The 27,549-nt window shown below is 37.3% G+C and overlaps 3 protein-coding genes across 7 annotated transcripts; all 3 read left to right on the top strand.

The window, feature by feature from the left end:
* Nucleotides 1-8,999: 8,999 nt before the first annotated feature.
* On the top strand, nt 9,000-15,224 carry LOC137737169 (squamosa promoter-binding-like protein 1). 5 transcript variants are annotated; one of them, XM_088682357.1, is made up of 12 exons: nt 9,208-9,365; nt 9,526-10,353; nt 10,618-10,799; nt 11,502-11,696; nt 11,823-12,139; nt 12,596-12,670; nt 12,762-12,869; nt 12,962-13,079; nt 13,207-13,348; nt 13,466-13,616; nt 13,698-14,336; nt 14,550-15,224. In XM_088682357.1, exons 2-12 carry the CDS (start codon nt 9,770-9,772, stop codon nt 15,000-15,002), a joined length of 2,964 nt encoding a protein of 987 aa, XP_088538483.1. In that variant the 5' UTR covers nt 9,208-9,365; nt 9,526-9,769; the 3' UTR covers nt 15,003-15,224. The 5 variants fall into 5 exon arrangements, with proteins under 5 accessions (XP_088538484.1, XP_088538482.1, XP_068332668.2 ...); XM_088682355.1 differs by having other exon boundaries at nt 9,211-9,365; nt 11,781-12,139; XM_088682358.1 differs by having other exon boundaries at nt 9,000-10,353; nt 11,850-12,139.
* Nucleotides 15,225-17,293: 2,069 nt separating this feature from the next.
* Nucleotides 17,294-23,508, top strand: LOC148691958 (squamosa promoter-binding-like protein 1). Its single transcript, XM_088682360.1, has 10 exons — nt 17,294-18,600; nt 18,812-18,993; nt 19,092-19,603; nt 20,204-20,278; nt 20,371-20,478; nt 20,583-20,700; nt 20,916-21,057; nt 21,165-21,315; nt 21,508-22,134; nt 22,817-23,508. The coding sequence occupies exons 1-10, from the start codon at nt 18,020-18,022 to the stop codon at nt 23,267-23,269; spliced, it is 2,949 nt and encodes a 982-aa protein (XP_088538486.1). The 5' UTR covers nt 17,294-18,019; the 3' UTR covers nt 23,270-23,508.
* Nucleotides 23,509-24,262: 754 nt separating this feature from the next.
* LOC137737724 (pentatricopeptide repeat-containing protein At3g06430, chloroplastic) lies at nt 24,263-27,000 on the top strand. Its single transcript, XM_068477274.2, has 2 exons — nt 24,263-24,942; nt 25,191-27,000. The coding sequence occupies exons 1-2, from the start codon at nt 24,325-24,327 to the stop codon at nt 26,460-26,462; spliced, it is 1,890 nt and encodes a 629-aa protein (XP_068333375.2). The 5' UTR covers nt 24,263-24,324; the 3' UTR covers nt 26,463-27,000.
* The last annotated feature ends 549 nt before the right edge of the window (nt 27,001-27,549 follow it).

Genomic DNA, 27,549 nt, shown 5'->3' with positions numbered 1-27,549 from the left:
ACGTACTTTCTATACATATTAAACTACATAAAGCAGAGCAAAGCAATTATTCCTCTCCAAAATTCTTCTACTCAAATCTCAGGTTATATGTGCATGTTACGCCTCGTTGCAACGTCATTTTGAGTCATGGAGTTCGTTAGAGGTGTGCGATGCAAGAAGATTTGTAATTAACTCGTTTAATTACGAATATTTACATTTGCATCGGATAATGTAAGGTATTGAGTTCAAACCTCTCTCCTTGATTTTTGTCCCTTGATTTTTTTAATATATGTTAATTCCAGATTAAATTATGTTAATGTGATTTGCATTGCATTTTTATATGCACCGCCGTTTTGAAGATGTGGATTCTGGAGAGATAAGTTTTTCAATTGAAGGAACATCATGCTTAGTGCTCAATTATGGCTTGGGGTTTTGTTCCTCTGTGTAAGTATGTCTTAAGGGGCTTTTAAATTTAGATGCTTACTTTAATAACAACTATTTCATAAACTATTATAGAACTACATCCACTATTTATGAAAAATTAAAAACATCCAGCGTGATGAACAAATCAAGACTTACCTGCAAATTCTTCAAAACAGCAAGATCAAAACTGAAAATTTCAAACGAAAAAAAAAAAAAAAAAAAAAAACAGGAATCAACTACCTGATATATTGTAATTTGAGCACAAATTAAGACAAAATATATCAGTCAATGCAAAAACTATGAAACTAGAATCTCAGAACCTGTAATGCAATGCCAATTACCTCCAAAATTATGAAGAATGGTGATCAATTACAAAACTTCAGTGAAAACAATGAACAACGAAGATCACAAATCCAAAAAAAAAAAAAAAACCTAAGAACCTTCAACAAACCTTCAATTGAAGAATACTTCTTACTTCGAAAAACTTAAACGAACAAAAAAAAAAAAAAACAGGATTTCAAAAAAATCGACTCTTAAAACCTTCGTCCAGTTCACAAAAATCGACTCTCAAAATCTGCAGATTGAAGAACTCTGCAATGCAAAAGCAAAGTCATTCCAGTCGGTTGTGCTAATTTCAAAATAACTAAACTAACAGATTAATTAATGTAAGTTAACCTAAAACCATTAGGGACAAAATAGACAAATCAACTTGTTATTTAGGTTGGGCCATTTAAGTTGGGCTCATTTAAAAGTGGGTTTTACACTAACCATTAAATAAACTTACAACATGATTTTTGGTTAAAACTAAAAGTTTTGAGCATTTTTTATTTGTTTTACTGGTTCTATACATGCCACTTCAAGTAATGCTTAGAATGTACATGCCTACTAACACACAATTAACTTTTTAAATTGAATATGAAAATAAACGTACCAATCAACAATATGTGTAAAATTGCTTTAAATATATATATATATATATATATATATATATATATATAATTAAACGATTGTGATGGCACTAGTGGCGGTTGTGGTTATGGTGATTGTGGTGGCAGTTGTGACGATTGAGGTGGTGGTGCAGTGGTGGTGGTTGCGGTTACGGTGGTGGCGGTGGCGGTGATGTAAGGTTAGTGTTTATAGTGGTAGGTGGTGGCAATCATTTTATTCTCCAAGGGTTAAATGTGTGCAGGAGGATAAAATATGTTATTTTAAAAAACTAATGAAGGTATTACAAGAATTGAAAAGAATCATTAAATGCTCAATTCCTTTTAAAAACAACCTATAAGCTTCTTTTAAATATTGCTGTATGGAGACTATTGTTTTTAAAATAAGTAGAATATTTTATTTTTATCAAACACTTTTTACTGCTTAACTATAAGTGAAACAAATTTCGATATAATAAAAAAAAAAAACAATACCAAACGAAACGTAAAACCTATTAACAAGAAGCGGAGGAATCTAATTTCCTCATGCTTAATTAGCATCTTAACACTAATTAGCTCGCCAAGATTTGACTAATTTACATAACAATAATCAATCTAACCGATGAAGAAGCCATGGAGCCACTCTTCAATGTTGACATTCTCCTCTAGGTCAAATTCTCAGTGTTAACAATAGGTCTTAGTTTAACAATGAGCATATATTGTTCCGTTATACTTTTCAAAACAATATGAACTCAAACATTCGGCTAAAATACACCTCATATTCAAACAATATATATTGTTAGTTGTGAAAGATGATTTGGGAGATAATTGTGATACTTGATGCCATGCGCGCTCTCGATTGCTAACTAGTCATACCGCCATTGTTATTGGGTATGACCAGTGACAACTTGGTGGAAACGTAGCAATTTGACAAGGTTATTCTCCAAACATATGATTGTTGAGAGCCTGAATCCCACGTCAGAAAGTAAAGCATTGCCTTATAGTTTAAATTATCTTAGACCTCTAGCCTCTATTATGAGTTGGTTTTAGACTGAATGTTCACATTCTAAAATTTCTAACAACATCTGCGTTGGTTGTGGTATGAGTTCTGCACCTCGGATATTGTAAAGCATTAAATAAAGGCCCAATAACAAATTCATAATTTTGGCCCATGGTTTTCCTTTGGGCCCAGGGAAAGGTCTACGTAATTTCCAGGGTCAAGTTTTAAATTTGATGCTTAAGTAGCAAGCCCGACCTTTTGCAATCTCTTACATGGGCATTTTCCAGTCTTTACTTTTCATTTTCATTTTTTCCTTTGGAATTCTAATCCTGTATAACAGTATATGTTTGGAAAATCTATATATCTTTTTCTCTTTTTCTGCATATTCATGTTTAGTTTTGTTATTTGATTTTCTAATACTTTATTCCATTCAAAGGTTAGAAATGAGCATGATTTGTGTGTGGGAGAAAAAAGTGTGTGTGACAATCATTTCTCATTTCATATTTTTATCGAGGAGATAAGAAATTCAAACTTAAAATCTCTTCTAACATTGAGATGTATCACTATTGTACTAATGACTAGTTGGTAATCTTGCATATGTGTTCAAAACCAAAAAATTTCTATTTTGTATAATTAGATGCAAAATTTAGATTGCAACGAAGTTCTTCTTTTTATGCATGTGAGAGTGAAAATGCAATAAATCGAACAACTTGAATTACATATATAAGAGTTTCTTTTCTTGTTTGTTAGAAAAGTTTTTGCAGAATGATTACATATGTATCTATTTCTTTATCACGTATCTTATCAGATGACGTCGCAATGAGAGATATAAGCATATCAAGATACAAAGCTTGTACCAAGAAAGTTTTTCTAATGGGATGAGAAAGTTAACGAAAAGGGTTGGGACTTGGGAGGCGTTACGTCGTTATCTGTAACGGTCTTAACATGGAGTCAAGATGAGATGCTAGGGTTTTCGTGTGCATGAAGGATGCAGATGACCTGATCTGCCTTTCCCTTTGTGCTTGTGACCTCCTGCAATTTCCATATCGACAAAACTTTTGCCCCTTGATGGAAATATCCAACTTTGTGGGGGCCACCACTCCAATCCATGCATGGATCCGGCCGTTCAATTTTCATCGCCAGAATTCAGTTGATCACCTTGATTATCATGACCTAATTCAATCATCATTTGGAAGACTTTTTTGTCAAACAAAACGAAACAATTTATTAATAGGATTACACGATTAATTCTTCATTTTCAACAATATTGTAGGATTTGTTATTAATTTACTAGAGTGATAGAAGATTCGAATTTGAATCCAGACGGCCTTAAAAACTCTTAAAAAAACAATAGTATGGTTTAAAGCTTCAAAATCTTTGACCAAATCGATCAATGACCATTTCCTCCTGTTTTGGAGGCAAATTTGGTCCACTTTTTTGTGCATGAATAATGGTCGCTTTTAGTATTATTTGCTACTTTTTCTTCAGGAAAACAATAATACTGTCACTTTCTATGATGCCCATTTCACACTAGCATGCCCTAGCAGAACTAAATATCTTTTGTCAACAAAAATCTTCCATAGGTTGTTCCAATCCAAGCTAGTCTTGGGTTGTCATGATGATTTTGGTTTTAATACAAAGTAAATGGTACATGTCAACCAACCAACTGTATAAGTTATTACCAGTCGTTAATATATGAATATTGGTTCACATAAATCTCGTAGGCTCCATTTGGTGTACAAAATGAAAGGTTATGAGTAACAATTATATCTTTATGCAAATATTGACAAATTATGTAATGTACCCATCCTGCAGTCCTCATGTTGGCCATAACCCTACCCATGTGCAAATACAAGTGAACATACGTCTCTTTTAATGTAATCAAAATTAATTTGAAACTTAAAACTTAAATAAGATTAGGGTTTTGAATATTCTAACATGCATGGGTTTGGTGACATAGCAGGTTTCTTCGGTACCTCCTACACTCGCAAAAGAGCTTGAAATTAATTAATATAATTTTAATTAAATTAAATAATAATGATTAAGCTGAGTAAGAAGGAAGAAAGACCTCCTAATTAATCATCTCCCAATTGGATGCATGACAGTAGCATTTGGCCCACGTTCCGGAATAGGCTCCATCCTCCATAACATGCACATGAGCTGCCAACCATTTGGTCTCTCTGGGACCGCATCATATTCATATGCACAGTTATTTGGATTCTCATACGATCGACAGAGAGAGAGAGAGAGGTTTGCATTGTGATGAGTGTGTGAACCAATGAGACCTTGTATAGTATTATCTTCTGCTGCTCTCCCTCCCCATTGGTTCTGCAAACCCAACACCAACCAAGATAGGTGTTGGGCTAGTCGGTCACCCCACCGTTTCTGATAACGGTATAATGTTGATGCATTTATAAATAATGAACGACTGAGTTTAGTATTCATCTCTTTCTTTTGAAATACCAAACGTACAACATGTGACATTTGTGTAACAAAAGCCGTCTCCTTATTCTTATACTTCCAACACCTACAGTAGTACGTAGCAGTGGTAGTCTTATCGCACCGACCCTTTTGTTTCAATTGATAAGTGGCCATTGTTTGGTCCTAAATAGAAATTAGGTTAAATTATGAACATAATATTTTTCACAAATGTATGTTTTACATTGGGAATTGTTATTAACACTCCAAAAATCTTATTCTACACTCCTCACAAGTGTATTTTTCTTTCTAATTATAGAAAGTTTGGAGTGCCAAATGAGATTTTTGGAGTGCTAATAACAATTCCCTTTACATTAAGTAGAATAATTATGTTGACAAAATTGAAGGTTTCAATGTACAATAGATTAATTGGAATGTAGATGATTCTCAATTGTTGAGGCATTCACTTTATTTGGTGCAGATCTATAATTGATGAATAGTCGTTCATGCACGTGTGTTTGTGTGAAGATACGTAAAACAACCCTCTAGATATGAATAGACATAAGGTCTTTGTAAGTTGGGCTACTAGCTATATAATGAATTAATTTTATATTGAAATCTCAACTTTATTCATGATATTAAAGTATGTTGTTTCATGTGTGAAGTCCAACAGTTATACATGCTTCACATCATTCATTTTGTTTTGTCCATGTGCTAGACTTAAAAATTCGTCACGTGATGAGACGTATTGAGAGTATTAATCCTACATCAGAAAGAAGGAAACTTGCATGGACAAATAAGATACACTAATACCCATATTATCAATTAATTTTATAGTAGAACTCAAACATTTTTCATAATTTTCTTTGGAGTTAACTAAAGCCAGAAGTTTGTGGTGTTGTTAACTCATTACCTAGGAGTGGACATTTGAACCAGTAAATCGGGTCGAGAAAACCAAAAGAATCGGGTTTGCCAAATGTAATGTGCCATTCTTGTTACAAAAGCCTCTTTATTCTTATCCAATAGTAGTAGTACGTAGTCTTATCTCACCTAATGGTCTTTTCTGTGTATTGATTCTCTCAGTTTATATATTTTGGTCCAAAATATAAATTAGGCTAAATCATAAACATAATGTGTTTCTGTTTGGATCCGATTTTATATCATTGATCTGTTTAATTGAGGCCGTTAAATTTAATATTTTTCTTAAATATTACTATTGCTGATTTGAATTCAATAGAGAAAACCGTGCATTATCCATTACTGGTTGTTTGTTGGAGATCCATTTGTTGATAAAGACTCACTCAAGTGATGACATGGATTTTCCAACTTGGCTGAGTGAAGAAAAGATAAAAGATAGTTCCATCCATTTATGATATTATCCTTTTGGCCAATTTGATAATATTATTCTTTTTGGTCAATTTGATAATATTATTCCCAATAGAATGCTCAATGTTAATTAAGATAAAGATGGTTTCGGTTTATCATCAAAAGGCGTTTGGTAGCCACGGTATGGACTCTACAACACGCTCAAGCGTATAAGTCCTATAAATACAAGAGACCGTGTAACGAGAAGTGGACCTTCAACTTAACACACAAATATGCCTTGTGCAAATCTTGCTCTAGGCGAACACTTCTCACACTCAGAGAACTCATTAACTCACACTTTGAGAAATCACTAACTCTCCACTCTCCTAACTACTTCAAGCTCGATTGATTATCTATCCAAGTCTCAGCCGACGAGGAGTCCTTGATTCTTTAACCGAACGAGGTCACTTCACTAGCTTCCAACCAAGTGAAGTGTTTTATGCTTGGTTACTCTTGGTACATTTCAGAGTTTGGCATTCTGACAGTTGAACAACATTTACCATCAAGACATTTATCTCTTTTGAGTACAAGTATCCTTACAGTTTAACAATGAACTGATCAGCGCACTTATATTTTCACAAATATAGTCGATGTGGCTAAACTTGGTGCAAAAGATCCTGAACTTCACAGTGACTAACAACCTTTTTCACACCACTACCACATCATTCTACTAATCGACCAAGTTCGATGGCGAGTTATCACGACCGCATTCATCATAATGATGCAATTAGCTCTTAATTATTTGGTTTACGCGCAAGTGAGTTTGATAGTTTTTAAGGTCAATAGTTTCACAAACTGTGCTTTACATTTTAACAAGTTCTACGATCTCAACTTTTACTAGACGAAGGCGGACGATTGATTGTTAGTTGTTGCTTCATGTGAGTTTCATTGTAATTGACGGATGTATAATTGACATACGATCGTAACGTGTGTTTGTGGGCAAAGCAACACTCTATATATCAAAAGATAAGGTCTTTATTTTTCTTAGAATTTGAGGTGTATACGTAAGTCACAAAAACCAAGAAACCTCTCGTACTCGTACCTTGGATGCAGTGGATGGGTTCCTATCACATGGTTATCCCCAAAGACAACAGAAGAGTACTCGCTATAATACTAAATTAACATGGTCCACAAGACGGTGGCTTTCCACCCTTTTTGTCGATCGTGAGAGTAATTTACATGATTTGGCCAAATGCACTGTTGTTCTCCCAAAGTCGAGGTGAATTTAGTAAACTAATATATACAAGTTTTTCAAAGGTACTAGTCTGGTAGCGGGTAGAGGTCTGTCGTTTAGGGGGGCCTAGGCAATTTTTTATTTTAAATTAATTTTTTATATAATATATAGATAAATATCTACTTATACTTTAAAAAAATATAATTGTATTGGGATACATTAACTGGAAAATGGAATGACATATAAATTATAAAGTATTAGAACTGAAAACATGAGGAATAAATATATAATGAGTGTTCATCCCGATATTCAATAAGTTTCTTACACTTTATTGAAAAAATAAAATGTAAAATGAAAGTTATCTATTTTCTATCTAAGTGAGAGTTATTAACTAGGCGAGCGCCTACGCAGGTCTAGACGCTCTTTCTTAGTTTTCAAACGTCCAAGGATTAATCAAAGCGATGACTAGTAGCTTAGCGTCTAGGCAGGCTAAAGCAAAGCCAGGTGGTAATTTTTAAAAGAATGTGACATATTGTTAGTAATGATAGCTACAAGGAAGAAAGAAACAACCCCACTGTACGAAACAAAAAACACTAAGCTTCGATGAGTTCTTATCATCTTACATTGTCCAACGAATAAGTTATGAAACCTAATAATTTGTGGTTAAGTTAACCAAGTTGCTAGTATTGTTCACATCATCACTCCCAAAGTAACTTGAGGTAAATTAGTTGCAAGATAGCTAGAATACAAAACGCTACAAGACACATTTTTATTGAAAACGCTACAAAATTTTATCGAAAATTCAAGTACATCTTGTTGGAGCATCTACCTCTAGAAAGCAGTAAAACGTACTTGTAAGTATTTAGAAGTTTTTTCTTCTTCTTTCAAACTATATTAATTTCTCTTTTTTCTTTTCAAACTATATTAATTGCTTTTAATTATCTGAAAACATTTTTAACCGTTTCAAAAAGAAAGTCAAATATATCCCATTTTCTCTTGCTTCAAATAAGGTGTGGTATTGTTTGCATACCTCATGTAAAACTTTTACATGTTTGGATTTAACAAAGCAAGTGCTACCCAAAAGTTATTTTATCTCTCACACTTCATTGTGATCGAAACTCAAAAGAAAATTGATAATAAGATCAACTAGTACCCTAATGCATATGATTTTTAATTTTCCGTGTATTGCGTTACGGTTAAAATGCAGAGCTTTTTCAACATTAAACTATCGTAAGTAGTGTGTGATGTAAGAGATATTATGAGACGAAAAACTTGTTGGTTCTAGTATGAAAATGGTTTTTGAAATTTTGATTTAAAATGATTTGGTCTTCATAGGTGTCGGCGGGTTGGTTTGGTTTTAAGCTTAAAAGAATATTTCTGTCCATTAATGTTGGTATAGTTGAACCAATTATTTTTTCTACGTGTTTAATCTTAAACAAAATTAAAAAAAAGGGTTTGTCTGGGGAAGGCTGTTATTTATTTTTATTAAATTTTGAAAAAGTCGCGGTAAAATCCTGGACATCTGTCGCGCTTGCACGCAGCCGTAGCTTAAAACTCCGGTCACTCACTTCCGCTCGTCTTCTGCTGGAAACCCCCCGTTTTTTTTCACTCGATCAAAAAAAATTAAAGTTTAAAAAAAAAGAAAAAAAAAAAAAAAGAAACGTTTCTGAATTACCAATCAGCTCTTCAACTTCCATTGGCCACAGCAGTACAGAGCACACTCTCTCTCTACTTTCTCTCTCTACACATTCTCTCTCGTACACTTTCTCTCTCTCTCTATACGGAGAGAAACACAGCACGAGAGCTCTGTTGGCATTTTTTTTACAGACGTACACGCGGTTGTGTAGGCGTAGATTCCTTTGCCCCCACTGCGTCATATAATTTTATCAATAAATAAATGCCATAAAAGCTCTCTCTCTCTCCCCACTGAAACCGCATTTATACACAGAGATAGGGCCTTTTCCTAACGTTTTCCTCATTTTTATGTGCTGCTTTGGTTTGCCTATATTCTCTCCTCCTCCGGCGATCTCAGCCATCCTCCGCCACTCTTGAGAGAATTCACCGGCTCAGCTGTCACCGGCAGGTTTCTCTCTTTGCTTTGGTATTTATTTCTGCTGAAATTTTAAGCTGCTTTTTGTTTGTAAAGTTGGAAACTTTGCTGTGATGGAATTGATGGGTTTTGAGTGAGTTGATTTTGTGCGGATTTTGAGGGCATAAGTGGGAAATTTGTGGATTTTGGGCAGATGGGCAGCTGTTGTTTTAGCCCTGTGGATATGTGGTCTACAGTGTACTGCTTTTGGATTTCTGGGGAACCTATTGAGAATAATTGCCAGAAAGATATGGTCTTGTAGTGTAAACTTATTGATATCTGGGTGAAATCGAAGGTTTCATATCTGGGTTTGTTTTAATTCGTTGAATTGGGGATTTATATCTCGTGGAATTGGACTATTGGCGTTATAAAAATTCTGGAGTTTTTGTGGAATATTTATGGAGGCTTTTGGAGGCAGAGCTCGGAATTTCTATGTTCCGATGGTGCCGGATTTGAAGGGGGCTGGCAAAAAGAGTTTGGAATGGGATTTGAATGATTGGAAATGGGATGGAGATCTTTTTACTGCTAGTCCTTTGAATGCTGTACAATCTGATTGTAGGAGCAGGCAGTTGTTTCCTCTTGGGCTGCCGGAAACTCCCTCCACTGCTGGTTTGTCCAACAGTTCTTCTTCTGGTTCGGATGGTATCTGTCCTGGGAATGAGAAAGGTAAAAGAGAGCTGGAGAAAAGAAGAAGGGCTAGTTTTGTAGAAAATGAAGGGCTAAATGATGAAGTTGGGTCTCTTAATCTCAAGCTTGGTGGGCAAGCTTACCCAATCATGGAAGGAGAGGTACAAAATGGGAAGAAGACGAAGATAGTTGGGACTACTTTAAACCGAGCAGTTTGTCAGGTGGAGGACTGTAAGGCTGATCTTAGCAATGCCAAGGATTACCACCGAAGACATAAGGTCTGTGATATGCATTCTAAGGCAACTAAAGCGGTGGTGGGAAATGTTTTGCAGCGGTTCTGTCAGCAGTGTAGCAGGTTAGTTCAATTCTATGGTTGTCCTTGTACGGTGAGAAATATTTCAAAATTTTCTTCAGTTAAGTTCCACGCCATTTATTCGTCGCTTTCTTATATACATTGTTTCTAGAAGATGAAATACAGAGTTTGATTTGTAAGTTTGAAAAAAAAATTATTTGTTGCTCTCATGATTTGGGTCCATAGTTGTTCATCACTGTGTTTGGTATAGTCGAATTTTGCAGAACTTTTTTGTTGAATTTGCAATGTGGTTATACTCATGGGCAGGTTTCATGTCCTTCAAGAGTTTGATGAAGGAAAGAGAAGTTGTCGTAGACGTTTGGCAGGCCACAATAGGAGGAGAAGAAAAACACATCCTGATACTGTAGTTAATGGAGGCTCATTGAATGATGAAAGAGGAAGCAGTTATCTATTGATTAGTTTGCTGAGAATACTCTCCAACATGCACTGTAAATCTTTGTCTTATTGCACATTCAATTTTTGGCTGCTTTGCCAGACATTAAATTGATATGTTAAGTGGTTACCGGATAGTGTGTTGATTGCCATAGACTGATGTCAAAGTTCTTGTGGTCTTTTGCTCTTAGGTTTTGTCATTATTTGATTGGGGCTTGTAGCAAAATGATTATGTCAATAAACATTTAATAACTCCATTCATAAATTTTTATTTGTGAACATACGACATATCACTTGATGAGTCCTTAACTGCTTAAGGTGCTCTATTTTTGTGTATAAATGACAAAGTGCTAGTTTCTCTGAATTTAATTTGATGAAAATTTGAATATTGATGCTTACGCATGAAAAGTTTTCAGTTTTTCAGAGGTTGATTTGATAGAAAGTTAGAATTTTGTGCAGACCTTCATGTCGAAAATATTTCAATTTTTATAATCCAGATTACACTTTGTGTGCTTGAATTTCATCCTATGAACCTTTGTTTTTTGCACTTTCTTTCTCTGATTGTTGGATTGACCATATTTCACATTCTAGGATGCATGAAGGATGGGCCTATTAAAGGGAATTCTAATTAGGAATTGTTATTTAGGAAATTATGTCTCAGCGATCATGTTATTATAATATTTAATTGATTATGTTTGTGTTTGTTTTTCTTCTCATAAGTGTCTTACTCGACTCCACTTTTGATGCCTAAAATGCAGCTAATAGTTCAGATCAAACACAGGATCAGGATTTGCTATCTCATCTTTTGAAGAATCTAGCCAATCTTTCTGGTACAGTTGATGGAAGAAACATGTCTGCATTGCTTACGGCATCTCAAGGTTTACTAAATGGCGGGGCATCAATTCAGACTGCACAAAAGGTCCCAGATACAGTTTCCAACGGCTGTGAACCAAGTAAGCCTTCTGTTTCAGCCTCTAAAATGGATGACTATGTTAATCGTGAGGACCCTTCAAGACCTATACGACAGTGTTCTACAGTACCTGCATCAGATTTCAGGAGAATATCTTCAGTTGATGCAGATCATGGAGGTCTACAAGTTGATTCAGGTCTAAATGCCACCAAGCCATTTCCCTCAAGAGCCAGTGTTCCATCCACATCAGTTGCACCAGAAACTACAACGGGGAGGATGCAGTTAACTGGCATTGATTTAAATAATACATATGACGATTCCCAGGACCATTTGGACAACCTAGGGAATTCTCATGCCCCTGTAAATTCAGGGACAGTGGCTCATGGTTTTCCCTTATGGATGCGGCAGGATTCGCAAAAGTCTAGCCCACCTCAGACAAGTGGGACTTCATGCTCAACTTCATCAAGTTCTAGTGGAGATGCTCAGGTATATTCTTGTTGTACTTGCATCTCGTTCCTCGTTTTGCTCGATATATTAATGCTTGTATATGCCATAGCCTGTCCTTTTCTGTTGGAAAAAAGAATAGCTTTGTTCTCACTTTAATTCGGCATTTAGGTGACAATGCTTTGCATTTGACTTGTCCGTCTAGCCAATTGATTGAAAAAACATGAAGTACTCGGCATACCTAATAAATACTTCTGTTGTGACGTAAAAGTTGAGATGGATTCTCTTCTTTTGTATAGTGCTTTGTATGTATAAATGTGTGCGTATGCTTCTGCTTGATAAGGTTTATAGAGTTGTAGTTAAACTACAGGAGGTTGCAGGCTATAGCAGTTAGAATTGAGTATCCTTTTTTAAATATTTTTTTATTATGAAGGCCAGTGTGTAAAATGTTACTGCACTGTTACGTCTCTTAACCACTCTTTTTCTGCCATGTTTCAGAGTCGCACGGACCGTATTGTTTTTAAACTCTTTGGAAAAGATCCAAATGATCTTCCATTTGTTCTACGAGCACAGGTAATATTTGGTGCCTTGATTTAATTCTTCACAATGTAACTTGTGTTTCCTCGCAAATACAACAATTTTATGAAATATTTTGAATATCCAGATTCTCGACTGGTTGTCCCACAGTCCTACAGACATTGAAAGCTACATAAGGCCGGGATGTATCATTTTGACAGTTTACCTCCGTCTAGAAAAATCCACATGGGAGGAGGTATGCTTCTGTGCTGATTCCAAAATGTTGATTGCTGACCTTGTATCAGTGAGATCTCTTTTCTTGTCCTTAATTGTTATGTTTGCATGCAGCTCTGCTGTAATCTGGGATCCATTATGAAACAACTTTTACATGCTGCCAACGATCCTTTTTGGACAACAGGATGGGTGTATACTAGGGTACGACATTCTGTAGCATTTACGTACAATGGTTTGTTCTCTCTCTCTCTCTCTCTCTTAATTATTCATTCATGTATTTTCTAGCGCATTTAGTGATTTAACAAAATAGTTGTGTTACGAAAGAAAAGACATTTTAATTAGTTATGTCTGTCCTGCAGGTCAGGTTGTCTTAGACACACCCTTACCTCTGAAAAGCCATAAAAATTGCAGGATATCATGCATCAAACCAATTGCAGTTTCTTTATCCGAAAGAGCTGAATTTGTAGTAAAGGGGTTTAATCTTTCTCGTGCCACCACAAGGTATCCTTCATCTTTCATTCAAGCTTCATTATGTAGACCACTCCAGTGTCATATGTTATTTCTGAATTAATAACTATCAGGATAACTGGGAAAGTACTAAGTCCTAGCTTGTGACAGGCTGCTCTGTGCTCTGGAAGGGAAGTATCTAGTCCAAGAAACTTGTTATGACTTGATGGAGGGTGCTGATACAACCGTTGCAAATGATCAGCTACAGTGCCTCAGATTCTCCTGCTCTATACCCAATGTTACTGGCCGAGGACTCATTGAGGTGCTGTTCCATTCCTAATATATCTTTTATGTTTCCTTTGAAGTGTGCTTATCATTACTTATTTATTTATTTTTATTTCAGGTTGAAGACCATGGTCTCAGTGGCTGCTTCTTTCCATTTATAGTTGCCGAGGAGGAAGTATGTTCAGAGATTTGTACCCTGGAGGGTGCGATTGAGGTGGCTGAGACTGCAGATAATATCCAGACAGAACCTGAAAAGTTGGAAGCCAAGAACCAAGCGTTGGACTTTGTACATGAATTGGGTTGGCTCCTTCACAGATGTCACACTAAATTTAGACTTGGTCACAGGGATCCCAACCTAGAACTATTTTCTTTTAGACGGTTCAGGTTGCTTATGGAGTTTTCCATGGACCGTGATTGGTGTGCTGTAGTGAAGAAACTCCTGGGCATTCTGCTTGAGGGTACCGTTGACGCTGGAGAACATCCTTCTATTGAGCTTGCGTTATTGGATATGAGCCTCCTCCACGGAGCCGTGCGAAGAAAGTGCAGGCCTATGGTGGAACTCTTGTTAAGATTTGTCCTAGACAAAGGGTTAGATAAAACGGGATCTGAGCACAGGCAACAAGTTGACGGGGACGGCAGCAACTTCTTATTTAAACCCGATGCAGTTGGGCCCATGGGATTGACTCCTCTTCATGTTGCAGCCAGTACTGATGGATGTGAGAACATATTGGATGCCTTAACTGATGATCCTGGAAAGGTAATTTCTCATTGTCTTCTTTGACAGTTTTCTTTCTAATTGGATGTAAAAATCAGAACGGGTCTGCATCATCATCCATTTTTCTCTGTACGTGTTTGACCATTTGCTCATACAAATGACTTGTGTCAGCTCATTCTGTGTCTCACATGAATGCTGATATTTCAAATCGTTCTATTTTCAAGCATACAAATGTTGATATCTTTGCTTCTTTAGGTGGGAATTGAAGCGTGGAAAAATGCTCGAGACGGTACAGGATTGACACCTAATGATTATGCATGCCTGCGAGGCCGCTACACCTATGTCCAAATTGTCCAGCGGAAAATCAACAAGAAACATGAAAGCGGGCACGTGGTGCTTGATATCCCTGGCGTTATCTTAGACAGCAGCAGCAAGCAGAAACAATTAGATGGGCATAAGTCCTCAAAAGTCTCCAGATTGGAGACCGAAAGGATTGATATGAAAGCAATGCAGGCACATTGCAAGCTATGTGAAATGAAACTAGCATATGGAAACACAAGGTCGCTTGTGTACAGGCCGGCAATGCTGTCAATGGTAACCATTGCTGCTGTCTGTGTTTGCGTGGCCTTGCTCTTCAAAAGCTCGCCTGAAGTCGTTTACGTCTTCCAGCCCTTCAGGTGGGAACTCTTGAAGTATGGACCGAGCTAAGGCAGTTTACGCGTCTCAAATTTTAGTTACTCTGGCTTTAGGCCGTTTCTGTTAATCATATGTATAAACCGATAACTCTATAGGGAACATAATGTACCAGTTTTCTTATCCTTTAAGATTTCCACGAGAGGTGTTGCGCTGTATGTATTAATGATAGTTCATATAAAGCATGTACAGGGAAAGATTGACGTAAATAGAACTATTTACCAATTGTTGAGGCAATATATTGCTGCATGACGTCCAAAAGCACCTACAAACATTGTATTCGACGAGGCAGAAGATTCGGACTTGAAATTTCTTTCGCTTTTAAACGGCTTTCTTAAACAGAAGACAATATTTAGTAGAGCAGTTTGACTAATAAGCAGGTAAGACTACTCTTGCTAAACTTTATGCATTGAGAGTTGTATTTACGTAAGGCCGGGTGGTGACCAAATACCTATAACGTTCCTTCATGAGCGTGTAAGGCCGTCTCACAAAGGTTGGAACTTTGTGCTTTAGGAGTTCATAAACTCACGTAGGATGATAATACTTAGATACGTGAGTGTCGTTCTTTTGTGAGACAACTTTTTAAGTTATTCAACTCAAACGTTATGAATAAAATTGGACCAAAATTAGATCAAACGGTTGTTTTTCTCCGAATATTTTTAATTTGGTCAAATCCAATCCAAGTCTAATATTAGCTAGCAAAAAAAAAAAGCAGAAAAATAGATTTTACAGGCTAATAATATAATAGGAAAAGGAGTCCAGTCACAGAGACACGTTGACTCATATTTTGACATGGGATTGTTGTCCACTTCAATAAGTCATATTCATGGTTCTTACATAGTGTACACAATTATTACCTTGTTTAGTATTCTTCAATTATTTTGTCGTTTTGAACCTTTTTGTTTGGTTTTATTGCCAATAATTCAATCATTAAATCTTGATCTGGAAATGGAACAATTTCCGGTGTACTAAACCACGTTCACGGAAAATTAATGTTTCGTAGATTTTTTAATATTAAGCCTAATATTAACGGACTTGGCATATTTAACATATGATCATCTTTGCAAGTGGCTCTATACCATAGTAGTTGAAAGATGTTGAAGTTTTGCGTGACAGCGTGAGTTTATACTTCGTCGATAACTAATCTAATATATAATTTAACAAAATATATCGTTTGTGAAAAAAAAAAAAAAACATATGATCATCTCTTATTATTATTATTATTATTATTTTGAACAAATTATATTATTTACACTAATGTGGGAATGGGCTAAATCTCACAATAAATTAGCAATAATATGACGAGAATTGGACTTAAGATATGTCACTTATAATAAAATGAAATAATGCTAATTTAAATATGGGTTATTATTCAAAATGGTTCATGAGATTTGCATGATTAATAGAAATGGTTGTCCCCCATCCATGATTTTGGTCATTTCGTTAAAAACTCTTTGGGCAATTTTCAAAGCTTCGTAACTCAATCGATTCTTAATCAAATTCGACCAATAATATATCAAAGTGAAGATAAGAAAGCGTAGAACAAGATTATACCTATTTGGAAGCCTAATGATTGCCGGAGATGGCCGAAAAATAGCCTGAAAAGTGACTGGTCTGTGGGAAAACTGGAAAACTCGCCGGAAACTGGGTAAATTTTAAACGTTCTTAACTTCTTCAATACTCAACGAAATTGAGTGATTCAAAAACGAAAATCATACTTCTCGACGAGATGAAAAGAATGGAATCTTTCTTTACTGCTAAATCGCCATGGTTTGGCCGGAAAACTGCTCGAAAGTGGCTAACTCGAAAATGGTTAGCCACTTCCGAGCTGTTGTCGGACCAAATCACGGCAAGTTAGCCTTCTAAAAAGGTACCATTCTCTTGTCAAGAAGTATTATTTTCATTTTTGAATCACTTGATTTGGTTGAGTATTGAAGAAGTATGAATGTTTAAAGTTTACCCAGTTTCCGGCAAGTTTTCTAGTTTTCCCGAAGACCAGTCACATTTTAGGCTATTTTCCGGCCATCTTCAGCAACCATTGGGCTTCCAAATAAGTATAATGTTATTCTACACTTTCCTATCTTCATTTTGATATATTATGGGTCAAATTTGGTTAAGAAACGATTGAGTTACAAATCATTGAAAATTGCCCAAAATCGTTTTTAACGGAATGATCAAAATCATGGATGATGGACAATTTCAAGGACGATTTCTATTGATTTTCAATCTAAATGACTATTTCTGTTGATGATGCAAATCTCATGGATCATTTTGTATAATAATCCTTTAAATATTAAAATGATAATACATCTCGTAACTTCTAACCTTAATTTCTAATCGAAATCAAAGGGAGACACGTCATTTGAGGCCTCCACCTCTCTCTCTCCCTCCCCACTGAAACCGCATTTACACAGTGAGAGAGCCTTATTCCTAACCTTTTCCTAATTTTCATGCGCTGATTAGCTTTGTCCCGGGGCCTATATTCTCTCTGCCTCATCTGCGATCGCAGCCACTTCTTCGTCGGCTCTCACTTCTCAGCTCACCTCCCAACAATTCATCAACCTGCCGGCAAGTTTCTCTCTCTTTACTCTCTCTCTCTCTGTCTCTCTCTCCTCTTTATTTCCACAAAAAAAGATTGGGTCTTTCAGTTCTTTCAGCTCAAGTTTCTTTCCGTGGAGTTGAAAGCATTGACTAGGATGTAATTATGGGCTTGTAAATACGGTATTTTGTACTGAGATATTGAAAGAAAAACTGGGTAATTGGTGGATTTTGGGTTCTGGGCAGCTGTAGCCTGTAGTTTAGCTCCATTGATATGCTGGTGTGCTGTTCTTGGTTTTCTGGGGTTCTTGGAAAGAACAATTTCCAGAAATTTCTGGGGCTGTAGTGTTATTGACTTTTTGTTTTGGGGTGAAATTTATAGTTTTATCTCTGAGCTGTTGTTGTTGTTGTTATTGTTCAATTGGGTGTTTGTATGTGGTGGAGTTTGACTACGGGGCATTGTAACATTTCTGGGTTTTTTTGTATCTTGATCTATGGAGTCTGAATTCGGAGGAAAGGCTCGCAATTTTGGTGGTGTGATGGTGCCGGATTTGAAGGGAGTTGGGAAAAAGAGTTTGGAATGGGATTTGAATGATTTTAAATGGGATGGTGATCTTTTTACTGCTAGTCCATTGAATTCTACACCATCTGATGGTAGGAGTAGGCAGTTGTTTCCGGCCAGGCCAGAAACTCCGTCGGATGCTGGTTTGTCCAACAGTTCTTCTTCTGGTTCGGATAATATCAGTCCGGGGAATGAGAAAGATAAAAGAGAATTGGAGAAACGGAGAAGGGATGTTTTTGTGGAAAACCAAGAGTTGAATGATGAAGCTGCGTCTCTGAATCTTAAACTCGGCGGGCAAACTTACCCCATTATGGAAGAAGTACAAACCGGGAAGAAAACAAAGACAATTGGGACTACTTCAAACCGTGCAGTTTGTCAGGTGGAGGACTGTAAGACTGATCTTAGCAATGCCAAGGATTATCACCGGAGGCATAAGGTCTGTGATATGCATTCTAAGGCAACTGAAGCGCTGGTTGGAAGTGTTATGCAGCGGTTCTGTCAACAGTGTAGCAGGTTGGTTCCATCCTATTGTTATTCATTATTTGGTTGAAACATTTCCCCGATTTTCTTGAATTAACTTGAAATACAGAGTTTGGTTGTGTAAATTTTTTTGTCATGCGTTTGTTGTCCATGGCTGTTCATCAATCTTCTTTTGGTATTGTTGAGTTCTGCAGAAGTTTTCTTTTGTTGAATTAAATGTAACGGGGTTAACACTCATGGACAGGTTTCATGCTCTTCAAGAGTTTGATGAAGGGAAGAGAAGTTGCCGTAGGCGTTTGGCTGGCCATAATAGGAGGAGAAGAAAAGCACATCCTGATACTGCAGTTAATGGAGGCTCTTTAAACAATGAAAGCGGAAGCAGTTATCTATTGATTAGCTTGCTGAGGATACTCTCAAATATGCACTGTAAGTACTTGCCTTATTCATTGTACACTTCTGTCTTAGTGAAACATTGTATCTCAGACTTATTTGAATCCACATATTATGCCATTTATAAATTGCAGCTAGTAGTTCTGATCAAACAAAGGATCAGGATGTCGTATCTCATTTGTTGAGGAGCTTAGCCAATGTTGCTGGTACGGCTGATGGAAGAAACATATCTACATTGCTACAGGGATCTCAAGGTTTATTTAACAGTGGGACATCTGTCCAGACTGCACGAAAGGTTCTAGATATGAATGCTGGTGTTAATACTGAGGACCCTTTAAGGTCTAAAGGACACTGTCCGATACTACCTGCATCAAGAGACAGTTCTGAATCCAAATCAGTTACACCGGAAGCTGCAAGTAGAAGGTTCCAGTTAAATGACATTGATTTAAACAATACATACGATGATTCACAGGACTATGTAGAGAACCTAGGGAATTCTCATGTTCCTGCAAGTCCAGGCACTGCATCTCTTGGTTTTCCTTCATGGATGCAGCGTGATTCTCATAAATCAAGCCCACCTCAGACAAGCGGGAATTCAGACTTAACTTCTACTCAGTCACCATCAAGTTCTAGTGGAGAAGCTCAGGTATTTCCTTGTAATTGCATCTATTCCATATAGAATTGCTTGGTAATATAATGCTTAAAAATGCCTTTGTCGTGGATGATGCTCAGCCCACTGTAATTCGTCTATTTTTTTTATTTTTTTATTTTTTATCCTGAGAACAGGGATTAATATGTCAATTGTCATTAATCATTATACGGCGTATAACTTGTCTTTTGTTTGGATAGTAGAATAGCTTTGTTCTATCCTTGAGAGTAGTTAGGCAGTCATGTTTTGTGTTCTGACCGTGTCTCTGTATCTATCCATGGATTGTCAAATTAATGGCGAGGTTAAGTGCGCTCGCTGCTTGTTTATGGGATATATGTAAGAAATGCTTCAATTGTGACTTAAAGTTGAGATCAGTTATATCTTCCTTCAAACCAATATGGCAGTTTACAAGCGCAACCACATACACATACTTGTTGTGTATGCGTCTTCTTGATGCTGTTAATAGAAGTGAGGTTAAAGTTACTTGGTGGTTACAGCGGTCCTAATGGAACGTGCATTATTTATGTAAAAGGCCAGTATGTAGAATGTATCTGCAATTTTACGTTTCTTGACCGCTCTTTTTCTGCCACATATCAGAGTCACACAGACCGAATTGTTTTTAAACTATTTGGAAAAGACCCTAATGAACTTCCACTTGCTCTGCGATCACAGGTACTATATTTCCTTTGATTTCTAGTTTTCAAAGTATTTTGGTGTTTCATTCCACGGATTACATGATTTTTATAAATTATTTGAATATCCAGATCCTTGACTGGTTATCTCACAGCCCTACCAACATTGAAAGCTACATAAGGCCGGGCTGTATCATTTTGACAATTTACCTTCGTCTAGAAAAATCCACGTGGGAGGAGGTATGCTCGACTGTGGATGGCAGATCCTTGTATGGGGAAGACTTTTTCTTCAAGTCCTTAATTATGATAGATTTACATCTTATTATAATTATTTTTGCGTACAGTTCTGTTGTCATCTGGGATCCAGTTTGAAAACACTTCTTGATGCTGCGGATGATCCTTTTTGGAGAACAGGATGGGTGTATACAAGGGTGCAAGATTTTGTAGCATTTACATACAATGGTTTGCTCTCTCGCTCTCTCTCTCTCTCTCTCTCTCTCTCTATCTCTCTCTGTGTACACATTTGTGTATTTAGGGTCTATAGAAGAATCTTGCTGTTTTAGTTTTCCATTATGCTTTATTGATTTTGGTCATGCTTTGTTTTGTTATTTCTAGTACATAATGAGGATTGACCAAAAAAGAGAGAAGCATTTTGATTAGTTATGTCCATCCTGCAGGTGAAGTTGTGTTAGACACACCCTTGCCTCTTAAAAGCAATAAAAGTTGCAGGATATCATGCATCAAACCAATTGCGATCTCCTTATCTGAGAGAGCTGAATTTGTAGTAAAAGGCTTTAACCTTTCTAGTTCCACCACAAGGTTCTTTCATCTTTCATTCATGCGTCATTACTTTGTTTTCAATATTCCTCTCTAGTTTTATAGGATAACAGAAGAAATACTAAATTCTAGATCTTGAGTCATGACAGGTTACTCTGTGCTCTAGAAGGGAAGTATCTGGCTCAAGAAACTTGTTATGACTTGTTGGATGATGCGGATAGCACTGTTGAGGATGACGAACAGCAATGCCTTAAATTCTCCTGCTCTATACCAAATGTTACTGGGCGAGGATTCATTGAGGTGCTGTCATATTCCTAATTGTCCCTTTCCCCCTTCCTCCTCTTGTAATGTGCATTTTGAACAAGCTGTATTTTATAAGTCCAGAATTTGTTTATAAATCTTTCTTATGAATACTGAGTATAGATTTGTTTCTAGACAGCGCCTTAACTGAAATCCACGGTTCTCATTTTATCGGTCAAATTTTTATGTCAGGTTGAAGATCATGGTCTTAGCAGTAGCTTCTTTCCATTTATAGTTGCAGAGCAGGAAGTATGCTCTGAGATTTGTATGCTGGAAGATGCGATCGAGGTGTCCGAGACTGATGATGATATCCAATCTGGACCTGAAAAAGTGGAAGCTAAGAACCAAGCCTTGGACTTTATACATGAATTGGGTTGGCTCCTACATAGAAGTCGCGTTAAGTTTAGACTGGGTCAATTGGATCCCAATCTAGATACATTTCCCTCTGGACGGTTCAGATTGCTCATGGAGTTCTCCATTGACCATGATTGGTGTGCTGTGGTGAAGAAACTCTTGGGCATTCTGTTTGATGGTACTGTCGACGCTGGAGAGCATCCTTCCCTTGAGTCTGCACTACTGGATATGGGCCTTCTCCACAGAGCTGTGCGAATCAATAGCAGACGAATGGTGGAATTCTTGTTAAGATTTGTCCCAGGTTTAACAGGATCTGAGCAGAAGGAACAAGTTGACAGGGATGGCAACAGTTTCTTGTTTAAACCTGATGTTGTTGGGCCCATGGGGTTGACTCCTCTTCATATTGCTGCCAGTACTGATGGCTGTGAGCAAGTATTGGATGCCTTAACGGATGATCCTGGAAAGGTAATATCTCTTTTTTTGAATTGCAACATAATATTTTTTTCTTCTAATTCTATGTAGAAATCACTTTACGCTGGCTACAACCTCTATCCCATCTCCATACCCATTTGACCTCTTGCTCCTACAGTTAACTTGTGTCTGTTCTCATACTGTTTCACACGTGTTTTGATACTTTTAACTCATTCTAATTTCGAGCATGTCAGGTTGCTCTCGGATTTTAGATCTGCAATCATGTCTTCTTTGACTTTGAGCTCTCTCTTTAGCCCTTCCACTGTCTTCTGCCTAAACAAAATACACTGATTCCAGTTATTGAGTTGTATTTCAAATTTTCAATTAACCAATCCTATACAAATTATGCAGTCTTGCATTTTCTTTGGCTTGAGAAACATATGAAACATAAATCACCGTAGAAAAGTTAAATGCACTATTCAAATTGGTAAAGAAAGCAGCGCCCCACATCTAAATGCATGCTAACTCTTTCACAGCTGAAAGCAGGCACCCAAATTCTACATTCAACTTGAAATCAAATAGGACTTCTGTTAAAATTTTTGACGATAAATGAATTTTGATTTGTTTCATCGTTCTAGTTTCAACTTTCAAGCATGTGTTTAGGACTGCCGTCATGAAATTTCTTTAGTGTCAGATAATCCGTTCATCATGTTGATATGGGCGTTTTTTTCTTTAGGTGGGAATTAAAGCATGGAAAAACGCTCGAGACAGCAGAGGATTGACACCATACGATTATGCATGCCTTCGAAGCCGCTACTCCTATGTCCATATAGTCCAGCGGAAAATCAGCAATACACTGGAAAGGGGGCATGTGGTGCTTGACATCCCTGGCCTCACGTTAGACAGAAATGGAAAGCAGAAGCAATCGGATGCGCATAAATCATCAAGAGTAGCCAGCTTGGAAACTGAAAAGAAAGAAATAAAAGCATTCTTACGACACTGCAGGTTATGTGAACAGAAACCAGCTTATAGCACCACACGGTCACTTGTATACAGGCCGGCAATGCTGTCAATGGTGGCTGTCGCTGCTGTCTGCGTTTGCGTGGCCTTGCTCTTTAAAAGCAATCCGGAAGTTGTTTTCGTGTTGGAGCCATTCCGGTGGGAACACTTGAAGTTTGGTTCAAGCTAAGGTTATAGTTTACTTGTATTAATTTATAGTGACTCTGGTTATACATAGACCATTTCTTTTCACGTAGATAGGAGTATATTTTATATCTGATTTTTATCTGTATATCTGGGGCCACTCAAGCCAACACGACTCTTCGCTTTGCGAGGATCGGGAACGTCTATCGTATCTGTATTTGTATACCTAAGCTTCCAAAATAAACATGGGCTGTTATGGATTTTGGCCCACCAGGTTTGATTGTATTTGTATTTGTACAACTGTGTTACAAACTGGATGACACATAATTTATCTGTTTGATTTTTCGTTTCTTTTTTTTTTCAAAATAAACATTTGGCACGAGGTGATTCGGTGTTCGATTAGTGCATTTACTGTATAAATTAAATTTTAATTTTCGAAAATTCAGCATTTTTGTTGGTTATGTTCGAATTTTGGTCCACTCTAATTCTAACTTATTACCATACCCTCCTCCATTATTTGAGCTCATATAAGCATAAGCACACTAAACAAGGTTAAGTATACAAGAATTTTGGAATTGAGAATTATTGTTAGAGCATTATTTCATTTTTAGTGCAAATTGAGATTGAATTATTTTCTAATTTTATTAGTTTAATCATTTAGATGAATTTGTTCATGTTTCCATATGAAATCATTATTTTATTTAAATAGTTTATTAATAGTTTGAGAAAAACTTAAATAGAGCTGCTGACGTCATTCGTCACACACTCACATTCACATTCGTTACACGCTTCTCATAAAAACATGAGACTCTTTCAAATAAATAGCTCTCACTGCATTTGGATAATATCTGACTTTACATAAGTACAAGTATCAATGCACTCTATTCCAACCAGTACCAGAATTATTATCTTATTTGAATTACTTACCCCAAATCAGAACTGAAAAAGTGTAATTTATTCAAATTTTATTTTCTGAAATTCAAGAAAAAAATAATAATAAAATTTGAGGATAAGAAAATAAAGGGTAAAGAGGTCATTTGCATGCCCTGCCTTCTAAAATCCACCTCACTGCTCTAACAATTTTGCAGGCCAAAGCCATCCATGGCTTCTTCAATCTCTCTCTCCTTCTCTTCCTCTCTCCTTCCTCATCCTCTTCCTCTCAACAAAAACTCCACCGCCACCGCCACCGCTGCCGCCGCAGCCTCCCAGAAACCCCAATACCCCAACTTTAAGCTGCTCCTCCGCGCATTCGCCACCCCAGCTGTAAGCCGTCGCTCCACTCCATCTCCGTCTTCCGACACCAGAAAGAGGCACTGGAAGAAAGGTGAATACCCAGGCGTCTCGGAGACGTCGGCTCCTGCGAATTACAGAAAAACCCCTGGTCGTTCCACTTCATCTCCGTCTTCCGACACCAGAAAGAAGCACTGGAAGCGAGGTGAGTTCCCGGGCGTCTCGGAGACGTCGACACCGGCGACTTACAGAAAAACCTCCGCTCGTTCCGCCTCATATCCGTCTTCCGACAACAGAAGGAAGCACTGGAAGCAAGGGGAATTCCCGGGGGTCTCGGAGACGTCGATTCCGGCTATTTATGGAAAACCCCCTTTGAAAAATGTGAAGAAGAAGCTGGACCGGAAGAACAATGCCAAGGCCTGGGTCAACACCGTCACGGAGGCCCTGTCAGACGCCATTGACAAGAAGCAGTGGCTCCAAGCTCTTGAGGTTTTTGCCCTTAATCTAAACAAAAATTAAGAAAATTTTCATCTTTTTTCTTGTGTGCTTTTAGTCTGGTGAATGTAAATTGATGCAAAATTAAAAAAAATGGTATTCTTATGCTTACCAATTTAGTTTCTTGAACCATGTTCTTGAAAAATGTAATCTTTTTATCTGAATGATTTTAGTGGAATTATAATTAATTGGGTGTTTTTGTTTGGAAAATGTATGATGAAATTGGGTACTATTACGTTCAGGTGTTTGACATGCTTAGAGAACAACCATTTTATCAACCGAAAGAAGGGACTTACATGAAGCTCATTGGTATGCTTGGAAGGTGCGGCCAACCCAATCGTGCCCGCCAGCTCTTCGATACAATGGTTGAAGAGGGCTGTGAACCAACTCTTGAACTTTACACAGCCTTGCTCGCGGCTTATTGCCGGAACAATCTGATTGACGAGGCATTTTCTGTTCTTAACCTGATGAAGACTCTCCCGCAATGCCAGCCTGATGTTTTTACTTACAGTACCTTGATAAAGGTTTGCGTTGATCATTTGAAGTTTGATTTAGTTGAGTCCTTGTATGAGGAAATGGCTGAGCGGTTAATAACTCCGAATACAGTCACCCAAAACATAGTGTTGAGTGGATATGGTAAGGCCGGGAAGTATGACCAGATGGAAAAAGTGTTGTCCGGGATGCTGGAGGGTACGAGTTGCAAGCCTGATGTCTGGACAATGAATGTTATCCTTAGCGTGTTTGGAAACAAGGGTCAGATAGATATGATGGAGAGATGGTATGAGAAATTCCGTGATTTTGGGATTGAGCCGGAAACTCGCACTTTGAACATTCTGATTGGTGCTTACGGGAAGAAAAGGCTGTATGATAAGATGTCAACTGTGATGGAGTACATGCGCAAGCTTCAATTTCCATGGACAACCGCAACTTACAACAATGTGATAGAGGCTTTCGCGGATGTAGGAGATGCAAAAAACATGGAATACACATTTGAACAGATGCGTGCTGAGGGCATGAAAGCAGACACCAAAACATTCTGCTGCCTTATTAATGGGTATGCCAATGCAGGCCTCTTCCATAAGGTGGTTAGCTGCGTTCAGTTGGCTGGAAAGTTTGAGATACCTGAGAATACCACATTTTACAATGCGGTGATAGCTGCATGTGCAAAGGCAGAGGATTTGATGGAGATGGAAAGAGTTTTCAATCGGATGAAAGAGAAGCAATGTCAAGCGGATTCCACAACATACTCTGTCATGGTTGAGGCATATAGTAAGGAAGGTATGAACGACAAGATCTACTACTTGAAGCAGGAGATTGGTGCTGATGGTAATCAAAGTGATCAGATTAGTGTCGAAGACAATCAAAGTGATCAGATTAGTGCCGAAGACAATCAGAGTGATCAGATTAGTGCCGAATACAATCAAAGTGATCAGATTAGTGATGAAGGCAATCAAAATGATCAGAGTAGCTTTGAAGATAATCAAAGTGATCAGAGTAGTTTTGAAGATAATTGAAGTGATCAGGCTTCTGGAGCTGAGTCTGGCAGTGTTGTCTAGTTGAGATCTTTGGAGGCAACAGTATGCTCCAAAAATCCCTAATCTCACAGGGCAACTCCGTTCCCCGCAGTTCTTCTAATGCAGCAGCACACTCTTATTGTGAAATTGCCGATCGATCAGGTAATCAAACATTTCCATTCTCGGATGGGTGTTAGCAATGCTGCTTCCTCCAATTTTATGTTTCTGGCGAAGGACCGTATGGATTGATCTGATAGACTGATAACCCGTGGGAAACTTTATGGAAAATGATTGTACATACAGAGTTGATAAGTGTCTCTCTCCAAACTTGATGCCATCTCTAAACTAGCATGCAAAATTGTACGACGATTTGTAAGAGTGTTTAACTGTGTTCAACAGAGGAATTGCTTTTTGTTATTGCCTGAAATGTTTTGAATGTAACTTCACGTATATATTGTCTGCAGCAGCTGCTGCTGGACAATTATGGAAGGTGGTCTGTAAACACGTTGTTTTTGAAAATTAATCGCTCTTTTCCGTACATTTTGTGCTGCTGTTGTTCGAATGTGTTGGCACTTGAGGCAGACAATTGATCTGCAATTATCCCAAAATGTAAGGGTCCGGCTCAACAAAACCTAGGGGTAATTTGATCAAAGATGTAAGTTTTGTTATATTGACTTTTGAGTAGTGCATTATTGTGCAAATGTCACTCATGGTTTAACAATCAACATTGGTAGCGTAATAAACAATATCAATAACGTTGAATAATAATAAATTTTACTTGGATGCCGGCGTGTGTAGTCAAGAATATGTCCAAAGTGGTTTGGACAACGACATGATGGTGCGTTAACTAATATGATTTTATCACGTAAGGAGAGAGATAAAAGAGAGATGAATGTAATCGTGACCTGGAGGTTATTCTACAGGTAAACTTGTAAAGATAGGCAAACAGGGTGCTTTTTGGTTGAAAAGAAATATTGAATTGTTTACTCTTTCTTGTGTAAGAAGAGAAGACTTGTATCGTAATTAGTTACTAATTGTTGTCTTTTGGTCTCATCTTACCTCACATTATAAATAAGGGAATTTTAAC

Source organism: Pyrus communis, chromosome 13 (genome assembly GCF_041283825.1).
Source record: "Pyrus communis isolate YQ-2024b chromosome 13, ASM4128382v1, whole genome shotgun sequence".
Classification (NCBI taxonomy): domain Eukaryota; kingdom Viridiplantae; phylum Streptophyta; class Magnoliopsida; order Rosales; family Rosaceae; genus Pyrus; species Pyrus communis.
This window is presented reverse-complemented; position numbering and strand designations above follow the sequence as displayed.